The sequence below is a fragment of the Canariomyces notabilis genome (genome assembly GCF_033297395.1).
Source record: "Canariomyces notabilis strain CBS 508.74 unplaced genomic scaffold N656scaffold_2, whole genome shotgun sequence".
In the NCBI taxonomy this organism is placed as follows: Eukaryota; Fungi; Ascomycota; class Sordariomycetes; order Sordariales; family Chaetomiaceae; genus Canariomyces; species Canariomyces notabilis.
The window spans coordinates 1,032,156-1,049,510 of record NW_027041824.1 but is presented as its reverse complement, the minus strand read 5'-3'; the positions used below and the strand labels follow the sequence as shown (position 1 = coordinate 1,049,510).

General features: G+C 54.6%; 6 protein-coding genes and 1 non-coding gene across 7 annotated transcripts; 2 read left to right on the top strand and 5 right to left on the bottom strand.

Moving 5' to 3' along the window:
- Positions 1 to 59: 59 nt before the first annotated feature.
- N656DRAFT_241442 (uncharacterized protein) lies at positions 60 to 664 on the bottom strand. The gene has a single exon (XM_064808983.1). It carries the CDS (start codon positions 447 to 449, stop codon positions 126 to 128), a length of 324 nt encoding a protein of 107 aa, XP_064673930.1. The 5' UTR covers positions 450 to 664; the 3' UTR covers positions 60 to 125.
- Positions 502 to 573, bottom strand: N656DRAFT_t13. Its single transcript has one exon. It is a non-coding gene; the product is annotated as a tRNA-Met (tRNA).
- A 215-nt stretch (positions 665 to 879) lies between the features above and the next one.
- On the bottom strand, positions 880 to 2,379 carry N656DRAFT_794679 (Sec20-domain-containing protein; the record flags this gene model as incomplete). Its single annotated transcript, XM_064817320.1, has 2 exons — positions 880 to 1,999; positions 2,063 to 2,379. 2 exons carry the CDS (start codon positions 2,377 to 2,379, stop codon positions 880 to 882), a joined length of 1,437 nt encoding a protein of 478 aa, XP_064673929.1.
- A 480-nt stretch (positions 2,380 to 2,859) lies between these two features.
- On the top strand, positions 2,860 to 3,258 carry N656DRAFT_794678 (uncharacterized protein; the record flags this gene model as incomplete). The annotated part of the gene is made up of 2 exons (XM_064817319.1): positions 2,860 to 3,040; positions 3,143 to 3,258. The coding sequence occupies 2 exons, from the start codon at positions 2,860 to 2,862 to the stop codon at positions 3,256 to 3,258; spliced, it is 297 nt and encodes a 98-aa protein (XP_064673928.1).
- An 85-nt stretch (positions 3,259 to 3,343) lies between these two features.
- On the bottom strand, positions 3,344 to 5,292 carry N656DRAFT_774599 (pyrophosphatase-domain-containing protein). Its single transcript, XM_064814298.1, has 5 exons — positions 4,582 to 5,292; positions 4,391 to 4,510; positions 3,971 to 4,314; positions 3,819 to 3,902; positions 3,344 to 3,760 (listed from the first exon to the last, which is right to left on the bottom strand). The coding sequence occupies exons 1-5, from the start codon at positions 5,053 to 5,055 to the stop codon at positions 3,619 to 3,621; spliced, it is 1,164 nt and encodes a 387-aa protein (XP_064673927.1). The 5' UTR covers positions 5,056 to 5,292; the 3' UTR covers positions 3,344 to 3,618.
- Positions 5,293 to 5,645: 353 nt separating this feature from the next.
- Positions 5,646 to 10,570, bottom strand: N656DRAFT_774598 (uncharacterized protein). The gene is made up of 3 exons (XM_064814297.1): positions 7,659 to 10,570; positions 7,014 to 7,595; positions 5,646 to 6,960 (listed from the first exon to the last, which is right to left on the bottom strand). Exons 1-3 carry the CDS (start codon positions 10,251 to 10,253, stop codon positions 6,010 to 6,012), a joined length of 4,128 nt encoding a protein of 1,375 aa, XP_064673926.1. The 5' UTR covers positions 10,254 to 10,570; the 3' UTR covers positions 5,646 to 6,009.
- A 1,746-nt stretch (positions 10,571 to 12,316) lies between these two features.
- On the top strand, positions 12,317 to 16,057 carry N656DRAFT_794675 (ArfGap-domain-containing protein; the record flags this gene model as incomplete). The annotated part of the gene is made up of 6 exons (XM_064817318.1): positions 12,317 to 12,380; positions 12,486 to 12,619; positions 12,716 to 13,102; positions 13,163 to 13,229; positions 13,284 to 14,652; positions 14,707 to 16,057. 6 exons carry the CDS (start codon positions 12,317 to 12,319, stop codon positions 16,055 to 16,057), a joined length of 3,372 nt encoding a protein of 1,123 aa, XP_064673925.1.
- Positions 16,058 to 17,355: the final 1,298 nt, after the last annotated feature.

The window sequence follows — 17,355 nt, the reverse complement described above, 5'->3', positions numbered from 1 at the left end:
CCTTTCCTTTGTCGCTGACGGTTCTGCATTTGCATTTGCATTTGCATTGTTCATGGGCGGCGCATTTGGAGAGGCATGGGTAGTGTTTTTGCCTGTCCTGGTATGACGCTGATGGTGAGAGATACTCAGGAAACGTGAAACTTTGGGTCAGGAAAAGCATCACAGGATTTGCTGCATGGGTTACGGACACAGACTGGGCACCATAGGAAGGCACGGCATTGTACGGGCGTAGTAGGAGAATACATATGAATACAGAGAAGCTGCAATACATGTGGGATGAGTAGACAAGGGCATGACCTTAGCAGAGGCACCGAGATGCTATATGGTCCTATGACTTTGGAAGCAATATAAACTAGAAACAGCACACAACAGACACCAGGTTGGGTATCACACATTTCACTCATTCTCTTCGTATTCCCGTACCATATTGTACAGTACCTGTCAATCATAGCTCCTCCCGCACCAGCTGGACATTGAGACACGGGGAAAAAAAAATATAGTTAGCTGCGACTCGTTTCGGTCGAGTGACCTCCGGGATATGAGCCCGGCGCGCTTCCGCTGCGCCAAGCAGCTTGTAACTTTGATTGCTTGTTGAACTGGGACGACTTGAAAGTGGATTATAGGCATTCAGGGGACAAGGGCTGTCCCCTCATCCGGTCGCCTTGAGCGACGGAGGCGGGAGCATCTGGATCCCGCCCAGCCCTGTGCGGCGTGTTCCGGCTCAAGCCGACGCACGGCCGGGTCTCCTTCCCGCCCGGGCCAAACCACTGCGCCACCTGGGCCCGCCTGGGGCCGATCGCAGCGGACGTTGGGTCGCTGGCGGCTCTCTTCCAGGTAATATCGGACACGCACCCGAGGGTACCATATTGTACCTGTCAATCATAGCTCATCCCGAACCGGCTGTCCCGCCAGCCCTTCTCCCACACCCTCCTCCTCCCACATCCTCTTCATCGGATTCGGCTGGTCCCCTTGACTGTCCCCCTCCTCTGTGTTATTCACTACCCCCTCCATCTCAGCGTCCTCCTCCGGGTGCAGCGTATCCTCCACCATCCTCCCGACTCTCTCAACCCACGAATCCGGCTCCCCTTCTTCCCTCGCCGTCTTCTTCTCCTCCCCGCGGGGAACACTGACAGTCGGCACCGCCCCGTCCTCTTTGATCCCCACCACCCTCGCGCCGGCAGCCGTAAACCCACCACTCACAGCAGCATTTCCATTCCCGTTCCCCAATCCGTCCCCAGTCACCCCCCCTTTCCCTCCTTTCATCGCTGTCGTACTAGACCCACCACCCGCACCAAGCCCAACAACAGCAAGCACAATCCTAACCCCGGTCCTCACCGGAAACCACACAAACCACCACAGCGGGCCATACATCAACCTCCTAAAAACCAACCACGCCAAGGTCACCAACAAGATATTTAACGACGCACGCAGGTACCACGTATCCGATTTCTGCGCCGTCATGAGATCGCTGACCAGCTCCCTTGACCGCCGCAGCAGGCCCTCGGCGCCGGAATACCCCTTTTGCAGCTCGGCCAGCGCCGCGCCGCTCTCGGCCAGCGTCTGCGCCGCAAACGCCGATTTCGCCACCTCCCCCGCGATCAGCGCGTGCGTGCGCCGCAGGGCGAGCGTCACGTCGCTGCTCGCGGTTACTACTTGCGAGTTTTCGTCACTGGTGGCGGCGGTGGTGTCGCGATTTGGGTGTGCGCGTTGGCGTCGGCGTTGGTGATGGGAGGAGAAGAGTCTCTGGCGCGGATCGGAGGGGGGGTTTGTGGTGGTGGTGTCGTGTGAGGGTGCTTGCGGTGTGGGAATGTCGGGGTGATGTTGCGATTGGGCGGCGGTGTCATTGCTGGTATTCGGTTTGGTGAGGATGGTTGAGGAGGACGGGGATGAGGTGGCCGAGGCGGCGTAGGAAGCGAGGAGCAGGGAGCGCTCCAGTTTCTGGGCTGCTTCGAGGCTGCGGCGGGCGGAGAGCTGGGCTTTGCGGAAGGCTGTGCGGCAGCTGTGTGTGAGGTTTGTTTGTTAGTCGTTGAAGAGAAGCGATCGAAGGTAACCGTTAACTCACTTCTTCAGTTCGGCCTCCAACCGCTGAGCACCCTCTTTTAACCTCGTCTTGCGGTGCTCGGCGTCGCTGCCGGGTCGGCCAGAGCGCAGGTCGATGATCTCCTCGTGCAGCAGCTCCAGGTCCTCCTCCTCCTCGCGCAAGATCTGATTGATTTCGGTGGCCAATTCGGTGGCTACATTGTCCTCGTCGCTCGTGCTTAAGGGGACTGACCCGGGCTGGAACTTGATGTTGGCAAGTCGGTCAATCAGCTCCTTGAGCTGGCTTGTGCTTTCTTGTAGCGCGGCGAGGCGCTCTTGCAGTGTGTCGAAAGACGCCATTGCCGTACGTTGTCTTCCGTCTCTTAGCTTCACAGAGTCCGGTGAGACTGGCGCTGTGTAATGTTCAACTTGTTAAAGATGAATCCGAGTCCAATGTTTAACAGAGACGGTGTATGTGCTTTTCTGTACTGTGTAAGTTGGCAACTTGAAAGGGAAAGTGAAGCTAACGGTAAGTTTAACGTTACGGTAACCAATGACGTGAGGTGGAGCACTGTCAAAACGGAAGCTAGCCTACCCAAGCCTCCGTATTGCATTCCATCCGTTCGGTATCTTCCGTCCGAACTCAACCTCAACACCAATTTTCGAAGCCGTGATCTCGAAGTTGTACCGAGTACCAACGAACCCATACCACGCCTCACGAGCAATTGTAAACCCTACGCCTCGCCTCAGATCTTCAACGGCATTCCAATCCCGCTTCCAACCCCCAACCCACCAGCCCTCCCCCAACAAGAACAACAACAAAAAACTAGGGAAACAAAAATGATAACCCGCTTCATAACCGAAGTAACAACCCGCTTCAACCCTTTCTCAGCGCGGGCCAAATCAGCACGGCTCTTCCTGTCCTTCCTTCCCGCCAATGCGCGCGCCCAGGGCATGAACGTCACGACCCAATTGCTGCCTCGCTCGTCCACCGAGCCGAGCTCCCTGTACATCAAGTTCAGTCAGTACACTCCTTCACTCCTAAAAAGCGGAGGTGATAATAAGGGAGCAAAGGAGAGTGAAGAAAGGAGACATGACAAAAAGCTAACACGGAGGGAAACAGAGGACGGCAAGGAAATGAAGCTCGACTGCGAAGCCATGAACATTAAGAGCATCGTTGAGGAAGTGGATCGGCACTCGCGCGCTCTGCAAAAGGCCGACGACCTGGCGAATGCGTGAGCCGTCTTTGCAAGCCGGGATTATGTGCTTGAAATTGCAGTACCAGGGAGGATACGGAAGACTTGTATATTTATATCATGTATTTTGTATGTCTACGTCCACGCTAGAAGCATTGGGAGGCGTTAAGAGCTTGATTTATCAGAGGCGGGAATATATACCATCACTACTACAACCACCGGACTCATAAGCACCGTTGGGATTCTCAGCAGGTCGGCTGAGAGGCAGAACATCTGAGCGGTCGCTGTTGATTACACACGATATCCATCTTTTCAAGTACCCTAGCTATGTAAGCAGAAAGGCGTTGTTTTCTGCGACATGATCTCTATGTACCGTGCATGCCCCAGATCTCGGTTCCGTGATCTAAGCAGAAGCACCGCTGATGAAAAACCACTTGTCGATGGAGCTGTCAATGGGCGCGGGCGGCAGCTCCTGGTGCTGGGGGATGGGCGGCAGCTGGTCGGGCGAGACGCGGCTGACCGAATGGCCAACGGTGAGGTTGGTGCTGTCCGTTTGTCAGTGACATGTATATTCTCAACCGATGAACCACAAAGGGAACCTACGTGGCAATACCGCCAGGCGCCGTCTTGCCTGTAATAAGCTTCTCCCAGGCTTCGTTGCACTCGTGCACGACATCCATGGCGTACCTACACCGCGTTAGCAAACAAACCCCCTTAATCACACCCAATCCCATAGACACCACCACAATACTTACTTCTTGTTCTTGCACTCGCCGGTAAAGGCAAAGTGGTTCTCGGGCTTGCCGTCCGGGATCTTGTAGATGCGGAACCACTCGTTGGTGGCGCGCAGCAGGCCCGGCAGGTGGCGCTCAACGTCCTCGACGTCGTTGAGCTTGGGCGCCAGCGGGTCGTTGACGTCAATCACAATGACCTTCCAGTCCGTCTCCTCCTCGTCCAGCAGCGCCATGACGCCGAGAACCTTGACCTGCTTGACCTGGCCCGTGTAGCCGACGAGCTCGCCAATCTCGCAGACATCGAGCGGGTCGTTGTCGCCCTTGGCCTTGGTCTCGGGGTGGATCACATTGGGGTCTTCCCATGTCTAAATTTTTTTCATGATTCGGACCAAAGTCAGCAAGCTATACGCAGTACTTCCGGTAGCCTCATGAAGCCCATACCTGGGGGAAGGCACCGTAGTTCCACAGGTAACCCTTGTGGGGGAAGCAGTTGCGAACGTAGCGGAGCTTTCCCTTCTTGGTGTCCTGCTTGATGGGGTTCAAGAGCTCGTCCTTGGAGATCTACATATATTACAAGACTAAGCGTTAGCTCTCAAGACTCGAACCGAGCCGGGTTGGTTAGTAGGGCATACCTCGAGCTTGGCATTGGTCCAGCGGGGGATCTCAACAATCATGTTCAGGATAGTCTGCTCCTGGTTTGCATAGAGCGGGATGTCGTGGAACGGTGAAATGGGCACACCATCCTTCTCAATGTAGACACGGTGCTCCATCGTGTTAGGTGCGCCGACCTTGCGCACAGAATACGGGGAGGCCATCTTGCTGGTCGAGCTTGTGCTGTAGCTCCGGGTATGGTGAGAAGACGATGGAAAACTCGACAGATGCCGGGCAAGTTGGGCAGTTCGCGAGGCAGAGGAGGAGAGAACTTTTACCGTGCTCGTCGATCGCAAATTTAAGGTCGAGGGATTTGCAGCGGTGGAAAGGGAAAGCCCAGCAGCTTCGGAGGAAGGAGGGGGAGGGGCTTCGGTGGTGGGGGTGGGCCCATTGCGGTGTGACGACAGCGACCGGATCTGTGATTGGCCGGGGTGGGCAAATTGGCTCGGCGGCATATTTCTTCTGACTACTGCAGAGACGTGCCGCTGCTGTTGCTGCTGCGGTAAGAACGACACCAGTCTAGCGGGTGACGCCTGCCTCTGATGAAGCAAACGGACTGTTCGTGTCGGCAGCATGCCGACACACTATTTGCCTGGCAAGGCGTCCCAGGATTATGGGGGTTTGGTCGGTAGTGTCCTTTTGACTCTTTTCCCTCGGACCGATCTTCTTTCACCCGCTCACGTGTCCCGAGGTGATGGCCCTCGTTGCCAAAATGTCGCCAAAATGTCCTGAAGACTTGCGCTAACGCGCATGAATCAGGTATGCTTATGTATTAGAGTCCGGCACCCAGCTTCGAACCTCACAGAGACCGTCGTTGAGTGGGCATCCAAGCACTGCACCGCTTTGTTTTTCCTGAATAATGGGCTCGAACTTGGCCGAATTCGTATCGAATGTCCTGGAGATCAAATGCCGTGGCGGAAAATTACGGGACATCTCCAAGATCCACTCGCATCAATTAGCCTCACTGTGGCTTGCCCATCCAAATTCCAAACATGTTCAACATTAACGTTACCCCTTTTCCATTACCGGGCAGGACAGAGGGATCTCGACATCATCAATTCTTCACCGCTATGCTTCAATAGGCTGTAACTAAACACAAATCTGGATATCCATTATTATTGGAGCATCACTTCGCTTTATCATCCCCATTGCCATCAGCCCAGACAATTTCACATTTCACAGTCCGCATAGGAATCAGGGTATCCTGGATCGTCCCCCATCAACACCCACCCGCCAAATCCATGGCTATTACACCAAAACATCCGGGTAAAAATAATGCCAAGCATGCAACCGAATAGGAGACATCATCAAGTCATCTCTGCTTCTCCCGCCTTCTCCCACTCCCATCCCGAATGCCACTTCGGCATTCTAGTAGTAGTATAGCCCCCACCCAACTCCGGCCCGCCCACCTACCGCTTAGGCATCGGGTTCCGCCCATACAAGGCGCCGCCAAAAGCCGGCCCAGAATTCCACCCCTGATTGACGCTCTGGCGCACAATCATGGCCGCCGCCTGCGCCGCCGCCATGCGCTCCTTCTGCCGCTGCCGCTCCTTGAGGTAGTTTGCCGCCTCGGGCCGCATGCGGAGGATGCGCAATATCATGTCGTCGCTGGGGTCAGCCTGCGCCTCCTTGCGCTTCTCCTCCTTGGCGCGCCGCATCGTGCCCAGGTTGCGGCTCATCATGATGCTTTTGCCGCGCCGGATCGTCCCGAGGCTGCCAAACGCAACAGATCCCGCCGGCCCGAACGACGGCACCCCCAACGAAGCCGGGGCGGATAACCGGTTGCTCCCCGAATTAGCCTGCATCTGTTGCTGGGCCTGCTGCTTCGCCCGCTCCGAATTGGCCGCTGCCATGCGCTCCGACGTGCGGATTAGCGACTCGGTCGAGTCAAAGTAGAAGAAGTTGAGGGACGCCAGTTCGTGCCACTTAGGCGACTTCAGGATGTCCGCCGGCACTCCCAGCACTTCACCTGACTCGTCTTTGGCGTTGAAGAAGGCAAAGAGAAGCTCGAGCCAACGATAGACAACATCCATCTCGGCCTGCGTGAGCGGCTTCTGCGTCGAAGGCTTATCCGACAACGGCGGGACGAGCAAGTTTTCGATCGCAATCAGCACCTCCTTCCACAGTCTCGTCATGACCGCCATCATAGTGGCATCCGTCAGCGTCTGCTTCATGATGGCAAAATTCTCGTCAAAGTAGGTGAACAGCGGCCGAAGCGCGTTTTCCACCTCTGCTGGTGTGATGGTTGGCGCTGTCGACTGCCTCTTCTTCCAGAGGCTGGCCATCGAGGCCGTGATACCCTTGCTCAGCAGACCACGGAGAGCTTCGTGAGAGAGTGAGGTATTGATGACCACAGAAAGCTGCTTCATGTTAGCGGCTAGTCTTCGAAGGAAGGGCCCCTCATCTAGCATACCTTGCTGGTGACTTTGCGCACCATGTCCCGCTCCGTCCTCTTCAAGTGTCTGAAAGCTTTGCCAAAATGGAACTGAATATCGTCCCGTTCGCCCTCCATGCTGACCCTGATCAGCAGCCTCCCCTGCGTGTCCAAATCAAGCCAAAACTCTCTTGGCAGATAGTCGCTGAAATGCACAGGGTCAAGCTTCAGCGACGTCCGGCCAACAAAATCGTGGTCGCCAAACATGTCATAATCCCAGATGGTGGCAATGAGGTTGAGTGGCCCCGAAACCGTGATATCAACAGCCTCGTCCCACCGCGGGTTAAGATTCCGCGGGATGACCCTGGTCTTGGCCAGTCGCTTCTGGTACTCGTCGCACAGTACAACGTACGGATCGCTTGTTCCGCCCGGATCACAGGCCTTCAGCTCCTCGCCCTCCACAATCTTGATTGTGAAAACATAGTGTGCTGGCCTCTTTGCAGCTTGTTTTGGGCCGTCAACTCTCCGGAGCACTTCAGCCCATCGATCGACTGACATGATCTTCTCAAGTTTATCCAGCTCCTGCATAGCCCACTCGATGTTGTTAAACTTTACGAATGACTTCAGGGGGTGTCAGCTTGCGGCCCGAGTAAGATAGGGCTGTTATAGGGCAATGTCTCTCACCTGGGGTAAGAACTGGAAAGGCGCAATCTTCTCCTTGGTATTCCAGGCATCTTTTGCGTACTGGAGCAGCTTTTCTTGAGTCGTTTTCGAAGCCGCGGCAACCTCTTGCGCGGTTTGCCGATCCATCTCCCTTGTAAACTGCTGCTCCACAATCTCACAGTATCGGCCAATGCCCGAAGCAAATACTCTAGAAATAGCTGTCATGAACCGTGCCATGTGAACCTCGTCTGCCCACTCGAGCTTGGCCAGTGACTCGGCTGTTTGCGTGAAGAGCTGGAAAACATCTATAATGGACGAACTGTGGCGCTCCTCGTCCGTGGGTATGTCCTCGGGATTGCGAGTCCGGACGTTGAAGGGGTCGTGCTTGATGGAATTCTCGACATAGCCCACCACCTTCTCTTCGGCATTCTTGATCCATCGCCACACGAACCCTTCGAGGAGGCCCTCAATGTGAAAGGCAAAGGGTTTTCCTGGGAGGGATTCCACGTGTATTCTTCTGATCTCGACGAGTTCCCTGTACAACTCGAACCCGTCGTCAAGCGGAATCTCAAGATCACTCTCTTCAGCCGTCTTTAAGACGCGCTTGATGATTTCGTGGCAATCCTCCTCAAAACTTGGAAAGGTGACCTCGACCACCACCTTGAAGGGGCTGACGCCCATGATTTCCGGGTTCTTGCGGTAGCGCTTCTTCATTCTCTCTGCAAGCGACACGATGGCCTTGCCCAAGTCCACCACGTGGGCAAAGTTCCAGTCCTGCTGGCTGCGGGGAATCTTGGCATCTAGGTACTCTCTGTACACGTTGGCTGCTTGTTGGCGCAGTCCGTTTTCAAGCTGTTGCGTGAATTCGGCAGCGTCTTCTGGCCGCTGAGAAAAGGAGGCGTCGCTGTAGATATGATTATTTAGGGTCGCCATAACGACGCCGATGGTTGGCGGCTTGGGTTCGTAGCAGCGCATCATGAGATTGAAAAGGTCCCGCAGCAAGGCGTCATGGAGATCCCGCAGGGATTGCTGGTAGCCGGCGAAGTCAACTATGGTCCATCTACTGGGATCGATGTCGCTAAGAGTAGATGTGTACATCTGGATCAGAGGAGGATTCTTGGACTCTGGCAGCGGCTCCTTGACAAGATCTAGGCAGGCATAGAGCTGTTCCGGGGGTAACTCTTGATCAAGAAATTTGCGAGTCGCGACCTCAACAAAAGCGACATATCTAGAGAACTGCGGAATCCTCCATCGCACGGCGAGTTCTACCAATAAGCCTGTAGTCTCTTCGGAGAGGGGCGAGGAGGACGTGTCCGAGTGCAGCTGATCGTACGACAGAGCATATTGCAAAATGACCTTGTAGACGGAACGCGGATCTGGTGGGATAAAAGTGTAGCTTGGCTCATCGACGGCTCGGATGCTGGGTGTCTCATCCAGAGAAAGCGAGCCGAAGCTGAAAGAGGGGTCGGGGCTGCTGACAGGCGACTCTGGATTGGAGAGCATTTTACTCAAATCCGCGTAAGCCTGGTCCTCGTACATGGATTGCGGCCGAACGGGCAGCGGCTTGTCGTTGCCTGAGCCGGCTCCCGCCTTGAGATCCGGACGTACGCTCAGAATCTCGGCGAATATCTTGGCCAGATGAGGGCCCTCCTGTCTCCTCCATTCCTCATATGCGTCGTCCAGATCAAAATCCTGCTTTCGGAGAGTTCCGGCCATGCCCGCAGAAAGTCTGAACTGGTAGGCTTTGTAATCTTGCAAGGCGGCATCTTCAGTCCAAGAGGACATATTTCTGTCAATGTCGGCCTGTACCTGAGAGTTAGGCACACCAAATATTTTGGCGACTAGTAGCACCATGGGCATGTCTTTGATCTCGTAGCTGAGGGGGATCTCGACTTCGACATATGAATGGTCTTCCTGGCCAGTATCGAGGTATAGGTTTTGGTCATTGCTCATCAGCTTCTTTTCAAGAGTGTTGAGGCGGAATACGAGCTCGGCGTCCCCCTTGTCTCTCAAGATGCTGCTGAGGAGTCGGATAAACATGGCAAGGTGCCTGTCCACCAGCTGCTTCCACGAGTGGTCGTCGGCAGGCTTACCCCGTCCCTGAGCCTTGGTTGCGGACGAGTAGAAGATCAAGACCAGCGGTTCCACCTTGCGGTCCTTTTCGATGGACTTTTGAAACTCCTTGGCGGTGAAGGCAGTGTAGGCCTCGGCGAAGGTCCTTTTCACGGCAGCATCGCTGTATCCTGGCAACTTCTCAATGCCCTGGAGAACACCAGACATGCGTCGCTCAAGGGCCTTGTAGAAACCATTCGGCAGCTTCATCGAGGATGAACCCGAGGGGACCAGTTCCTTCAAGAGCTCGCTCATACTCGAGCTATGGGTGTGGGTGCGCTGGGGCGGTTTTGGAGTGCTGACATACTCCTTTCGCTTCTTCCTCGGCTGCAGAAGATAGCGGAGGTAGGCGATGCGGAGGGCGAACGAGTAAGCATCATCGTAGCTAACCGCCGGGGCGCGGGTCCTCGAAGACGTGCGGTTGGAGCGACTGTCATCCTGTATGCTCTGCACACTACCGAACCGGCGGTTGGGATGGTAAGAAGACCGTGATGCCGTCGACATGTCGGCGCGGCCGTGCGAGTTCTTGGAGATTGGAGAAGAGACTGGATAGTGTTGCTGAAGATGCTAAGCGCCCGTGGTCATGGCGGCCAACGGCCAGCCTGGAAAATCCCAGCAGACGCAGTCAAACTAGGGAACCAGAACCAAGCACGATTTTTGCACTGAGGCAAGGGCAGGCTGTCGGATGTCGAGGGGGGGATCGGTAAAGCGATTGTATCGGACAATGTTCTGGGTCGCAGTTGTGGGAGGAACGTCATATGTCAGAGAGTGACAGCAAGCTGGAATCCGTCACGTTCAGGAGGTGTTACACTGTCGGTAATTCACTTTAGGAGCCTTGGCTGCGGGGGGTGCCAGCAACCGAGAAGGGAAATGAACGCGGCCAGAGACGTGGACCTCTAATTACTCCGTACCTTCGGGTGCATTCTAACTCTCTGATACCTGAGCCAAGAGCTCGCAATTATTCTGCAGTGGTACCTTTTAATTGTCTGGACATTGGAGGACAGATTTACTCGAAGTCATTCCATTGCAGTGTTCCACAAACACGATTCGAGTGTGTTCTGCCCAGCCGAGCCAGCCCAACTTGATAGGGGATTTAGTTTAATACACGAATTCCGGAACTTTCAATACAATACAGCCTAGCGTACTCCGTATATGAAGACATCTACATTTGCCCTTCCAAATCTAACCCGGCCGCGAAATTCCTAGCCTATACCAAAGAAACTCTCAAGTTTGATGTAGTGTATGGGTCCAGGTGCACTCCATCTGTCCGTTGGCTCTACATATGGAAGACTCTGCACGAAATAGATAACCCTGGGACGTTGAAAACTTGCTCACGTGGATGTATCTGGAGGTGCCGTTGATGGGATGCCCCACAAGTCTTCCACATGGAAGTCTCAACATGCTGTGGATACCGGGCAGTGCATCTTCTCTGAACCTGTCGGGTTACACTAGCACCTGAATGCAAAGCTATGATAATCTGGTCAACGCTTACCCGTGGTTCCGTGGACCTGATGTTCATACTACTAGTTCCTCTCAAAAGACGTTGACGAGAGAGAGTTACATGCAAAGCGCCTATAAACGGGTCAGGTACGTAGTGAATGTAATATCCTGTACATGTAAGTAAGTCAGATACAATACATACTGTATGTACTGTACCTTGTATTGTACATGGACACAGGCCTCTGACATCACCAGCGGGAATCGCAAATGCGGGGCGCCAACGGTATTCTGAAGTTCTGACAAGATCTCACGGAAGAGGCACAAGAGTCTCAGCTGCCAGGGGCAAGACGTTTGCGCCACATGATTGTAGTATCATAGCAAGGTTAGACTATCGTGTCTTGTGCCTTCAGCTCTCAGCCTCTAAGCCTGGTAAGTGCCGCCTATCGTATTCCTCTCCTTAGCACCTGTCCAGCACTCAACTAACGGAAACGCTAGCGTCAGGACAGGCATCAGACCGATTGATCACGAATGTGGCTCAGGAGGCTCGTGACAGCGCGGCCAGTTCTTCCAGGTTGTTGCGTGGTTCGTTGGCATATGTCTGATAGAGATGTATGTAAGTGACGACGGGAACTGTCATCTGCAAGCGGATTAGTGAATTGCTGGCTTGTGATAGCTTGCAGCTAAAGTTCTGATGAATCCAACCTGCACCTGCAGGTACTGTACAATACAAGTACCCCTATCCGAGGTCCTTGGAGGTATTGTGTATGTATTTTACATACAATACAGTACAGTACATAGTTACAGGGGCGGGGCGTCCAGCTAAGAGCCAAGCGACCGTTGCAACGGGGCTGGTTAGCAGGGTTTCAGAAGGACCTGCTGCGAATCCGGCGCCCCTTCCGACTTCCACCCAACTTACAGCAGTTGCGGGCCGACAAAAGAGGCATTACGGAACAGGTAACTTTAACCCCGCCGCGCCGCTGCGAGCCGCCGCAGTCAACCTGGGAAACCTCTCCGCTGGCTAGAATTCGACTGCGACCACCCTCAACCTCCACTGTCGTCAACACGCAGACTCACCTCTCGCATTCGGCCTCGAAGCGGTGCGCATCCCCAGCAATCGTGGCGCCGAGATGGGCAACGTTAGCAGCGTGCCCGACGAGGGTGCATCTCTCTATCTTAGAGACCAGAACCGATGTAAATATTCACACTCGCTCTCTATCCCCGCCCATGCGACTCTGTGCACCCTAACCCATCTCATGCATCATGGATCATGCGCTGACAATCTACTCTCTTCCATAGTATCTATCTCTTCCGCCGTCATAACTAGCCCGAAAAAGCGCACTTCAATCAACATCTTTCCAAATGCATTCCCTGCTACACGAGTATCCGCATCACGAGCCCTCGGCGACTCCAACCCCGTGGAGTTCATCCTAGTGAGCAGCCCTAGCCCCTGCATATCTTTGCATGTCTTTCAGGCAGCCTCTCTTTTTGTTGAGGACTGGCAGTCTTTGCTGACGCTGGTCTTGCAGGACACGGAAGCATCCAGCGCTGCTGCAGCCCCTTCGTTCCTCCTGAAACTCGCCAATGATGACGACCTTTTATTCACATTCACATTCGTTATCCGCAGGCCACAACATGCCGCTCCAAGCCCAACTGGTAGTCCCGAGCCCACAGCCCTCCCAGATACTCAGATCAACGGCCTCACATTCGTCTTTGCTTCAAACCCCCGTGAAGTCGAGAATCTCGTCACACGCGAGTTCCATGCAGATCCCAACCTGCACAAGAATGCCAATGTTGAACTTGTTGGGAGCTATTCAACCGAAGGCAGCGCATCAGTGACATTTGACTGGACATGGCGCTGGAAGCCGCCAAAGTCGGCCGAGGACAAAGGGGGTGGCTGGCGGAACTCATGCAGTGTTTGTGCCGTCCAGATTGCAATTCCCAACCACTCTATCCAGCTGCTAAGTGCTTTCTAGTTCGTCGAGTACGACCAACGGGCCCATCGCCTTCACACCTTAGCCAGTTTCTCCTTCTACGTCGCCAGTAGGTTCCATGACTCAGCCACCATCTTGGCGAAGGGGTGCTCACACGCTACAGACGCCTCTCCGTATCTCAGCCAACCCAATTCGCCAACTCCTCCTCTCCTGAGCGCTCCACCAAAGGTTCGTGTGGTATCAGCGCAGTCGCTGGAATCCCAGATCAGCACCATACCGGAACACGATGAGTTTACCTCCCCGCAGCCGCCTCTCCTGGATCCAGCGAACAGTGCGCCATCCGCTCCGCCGCCTACTGCAAAGGAGCCGATCAAGGTCGACGTAGCCTGTCCTCGACCGGGCGAGGACATGTCTGTCTCTGACGACGGGCCCGTGTTTCGGGCGACCATGAAAGCACTCGAGCAGAAGACAGGCAACATGAGAATGCAGATGAAGAGGTTGATCAAGAAGGCCGAGCAGGTCTACGCCGCGCAACAAGAGGCAAACGATGCGTTTGCTGGATTCATGGAGGCTTTGAAGGACATGGCATCGACCAATGCCAACGCGGTCCAGCCCGCCATCGAGCACTACTTTGACAAGATCGCCCGCGAGATCCTGCTATATGAGCGGAAGAATACCGCAAATCTGCAGAAAATTGTCATCGACCCCGTGAGCAAGCTGTACCAGATGGATATCAAGCAGGCTGAGGCGAAGAAGCGCGATTTTGAAGAGGAGAGCAAGGACTTCTACGCCTATGTCAGCCGCTACTTAGGCCAGCGCCACGACTCGGTCAAGGCGAAGCAGAGCGATTCAAAGTACCAGACGAAGCGTAAGAATTTCGAGTTAAAGCGCTTCGACTATTCGTCTTTTATGCAGGATCTATCAGGTGGCCGCAAAGAACAGGAGATCCTGTCACACCTCACGAAATACGCAGACGCGCAGGCCAGAAATTTTCTAGACACTGCCAAAAAGGTCGATGAGTTGCTCCCGCAGCTCGAAGCCCTCTCCACCGAGGTTCAGGAGGCGGACAAGGAGTATCAGTACCAACGCCGGGAACGGGAAGAAAAGCGGAGGCTTCTAGAGAAGAGCAACCTCCCCTATTTGGAACCAGAACCGCCATCCACCTCGTCGGGATCGAGCGCTGCACCAGGCCAGGCGAACGGGAATTTGTCCAACAACTCGGACACTGAGATCGGCCGCGCGGACAGCACAGGATCACAGCTGAGATTGACACGCTCGACAAATGCAAGTAGCCCCTCAAATGCAGGCGATCTGTCTAGGTCACCTGGGAGCCTCAACCAGCAAACTGCCATTGGCAGTCCGCAACAAAGTTCCAAATTCAAGGGCATCCGTGATTTGGAGGAGCGGGATCCCAGCCAACCGGTGCCATCCGAGAAAGAGGCTGCCAATAGGAAAGAAGGCCTCCTTTGGGCGCTGAATCGGCCGGGCGGTCACGTAGATCCACGGAATTTAAACAAGCAGGGTTGGCATAAGTAAGTACCCAGATAGGACCCTCGCTGATCCGCACAGTTGCTGACAACGGGCAGGTTTTGGATAGTCCTCGACCAAGGGAAGCTGTCCGAGTACAGCAACTGGAAACAGAGATTGGATCTTCATATGGATCCAATTGACTTGCGTCTGGCCTCCGTTCGAGAGGCCAGGAATGCAGAGCGCCGTTTCTGCTTTGAAGTTATTACTCCGCAGTTTAAACGAGTTTACCAAGCAACATCCGAAGAGGACATGAATAGTTGGATCATGGCTATCAACAATGCGCTGCAGAGCGCTGTCGAGGGACGCTCCTTCAAGGACAAGCCGCCGACAGCCCCTGGTGACTCCGGTTTAAACGGGGTAGACATCGGCTCGGTGCTGATAGGCAAAAGCACGTCACTCAGCCATTCGAGCCACAGCTCAAGCGCCGCCCCCCTGAGGCGGACGACCGTTGGCCATCGCCCTGGCACTTCACGCGGCATCAGCTACGAGGAGCGGCCTGATAAGCTGCTCCAGATGCTCCGTGAGAATGACCAAGGGAATTCATGGTGTGCCGACTGCGGCTCCAGCAACAAGGTTGAGTGGGTGTCGCTCAATCTCGCAATCATAGTCTGCATTGAGTGCAGCGGTATCCACCGGTCCCTAGGTACACACATCAGCAAGATCAGGTCCCTCACCCTCGACACAACCTCCTTTACCCCGGATATCATTGAGCTTCTTCTCCTTGTTGGGAATAGGGTGTCCAACATGGTCTTTGAAGCCAAGCTGGACCCGGCGCAGAAACTCACACCACAGGCCACCCGGGAGCAGCGCCTCAAATTCATCACGGCCAAGTACGTCGACAGAGCGTACGTAGAGCCTCTATCCAGCACATTGTCCCGATTCGCCACTGCCGATGATACCCTCCTCGCGGCGATCAAGAGGAATGAGATCCAGCAGATCATATACGCGCTGGCGCTCCGAGCCAACCCCAACGTGACGGACAAATCCCGAGGCACTCACGCCATCTACCTGGCCCTCGCGGCAGCCGACCCCGCTCCGCCCTCCCCTATCCCAAACCAAGCCGCCCCACCCACGCCAGCCGCAGTCGACAGAGTCGTTCCCTTCCCCGTAGCCGAGCTCCTCATCCAGAACGGCGCTGAACTCCCAGACTCCCTCCCGCAGGTACCCCTCAGCCTGGCCGCGCAGGCCTACATTGATCTGAAGCGCGGTCGAAAGGCTGCGATAGAGGGTTACCACCACGACTCTGCGGGGGCCGGGGCGGGGGTCTCGCTCCTCTCGTCGTCTTCGCCGTCGTCATCCCTGATGGCGGCGGGAGACAATAATAGTAATAGTAATAACAATAGCAAGCTCCTTAAGCGGGTCAGCGCCGGCGGCAGGCTCGCCAAGTCGCCTATCCCCGAACGATAGAGCATGTTGGGGGCTGTCACGTGCGGCGTGCCGTTTTTGGGCGGGAGCAGGAGGGAGAGAGCGTTTCGTTCTTGTTGATTGTTGAGAGACTTTGTCTTGTTTTACTCTGTCTAGGTACTTTTCGGTGTACTTTTGTCTTTTGTATGCTGGGCTGGGCTGGGCTGGGCTGGGCTGGGCTGGGGAATGAAATGATTTTATGACACGGTTTAGGGATGGGTAATGTAATTCTGGTAGGGTCGGTAGGGTAGGCGAAGGTAGGTTGGGTGGTAGGGGGGTAGGATGGGGGGGAATGTGAGGGTTTGCTTCTGTATGGGAATGAGGGATCGGAGGTTTGGGCTGGCTTGTTGGGGATAGGGGGTAGGGGGTAAAGGTGCTGTAGGATGCAACGTGCGATGATTTTCTTGCGTGGAGTGGCATGGCCTAGCATTGGGTTGTTTGGCTAACACCGTCATGTATCAAATGAGATCCGGTCCTGATGAGTTGAGGTTGGGTTGGTTGCCTGCCCTGTTCTCTGTGCGTGGTCTTTTACAAGTACATATATTTTCGTTTCTGTGGTGTTAGTCGACTTCATTTGGTTCCATTCTCGAGTACGTATTCTATTACTACTACTTTGGCTTTCCTCTCTCTTGCTAAATTTAGCCTGCCTTGCCGTGTGTCTACTCTGGTTCTTTGTGGCGGTTGACTCTTGAGTTTCTAGCTTTGGTTGTGGGTACGAGTTGGCTTAGCGGGCCGGTAGCGATCATTGCTGTCCCCGGTGCGTGGACGAAGACTCGAGACGAGGGGAGACGATGAAAAGGATACCATGGCAGAGATAGATATAAGGACGGGAGGATAAGGATTGCCTAGTCCGGCCCAGAAGTCGGTTTAGGTCAAGGTTTGGAAATGTTTATTGATCTGCTCGTTTGGCGAGATCATGGAATCCAGCGTCTCTCCCAGGAAGGGGAGCCGGGAGTGAGAATATATGGATGAGCATAGGTGGTTGTTGTGTGTTGTGTGTAGTGTGTAACGAATCCTGTGGTTATGGGTGGAATGAAGCAGAACAACGATAGTATGCAACCATAGGGGGTGACGGCAAGCAGGCAGATAGGCACACTACAGTATTATACCTAGGCATAATACACATGAGTTACCGACCTGGTAAGGAGAAAGAGACACAGCATACACTATGGTCCATAATCCGTCTGGTTCTCTCCATGACGTATCGCCAGACTTTCCCTGTGATTGTGTGTGTGTCTGGCTCAGGTGATCATGTCGACCCTGTGACCGGGCTGGTGATTGAGTCATCCTGGGCTTCCACA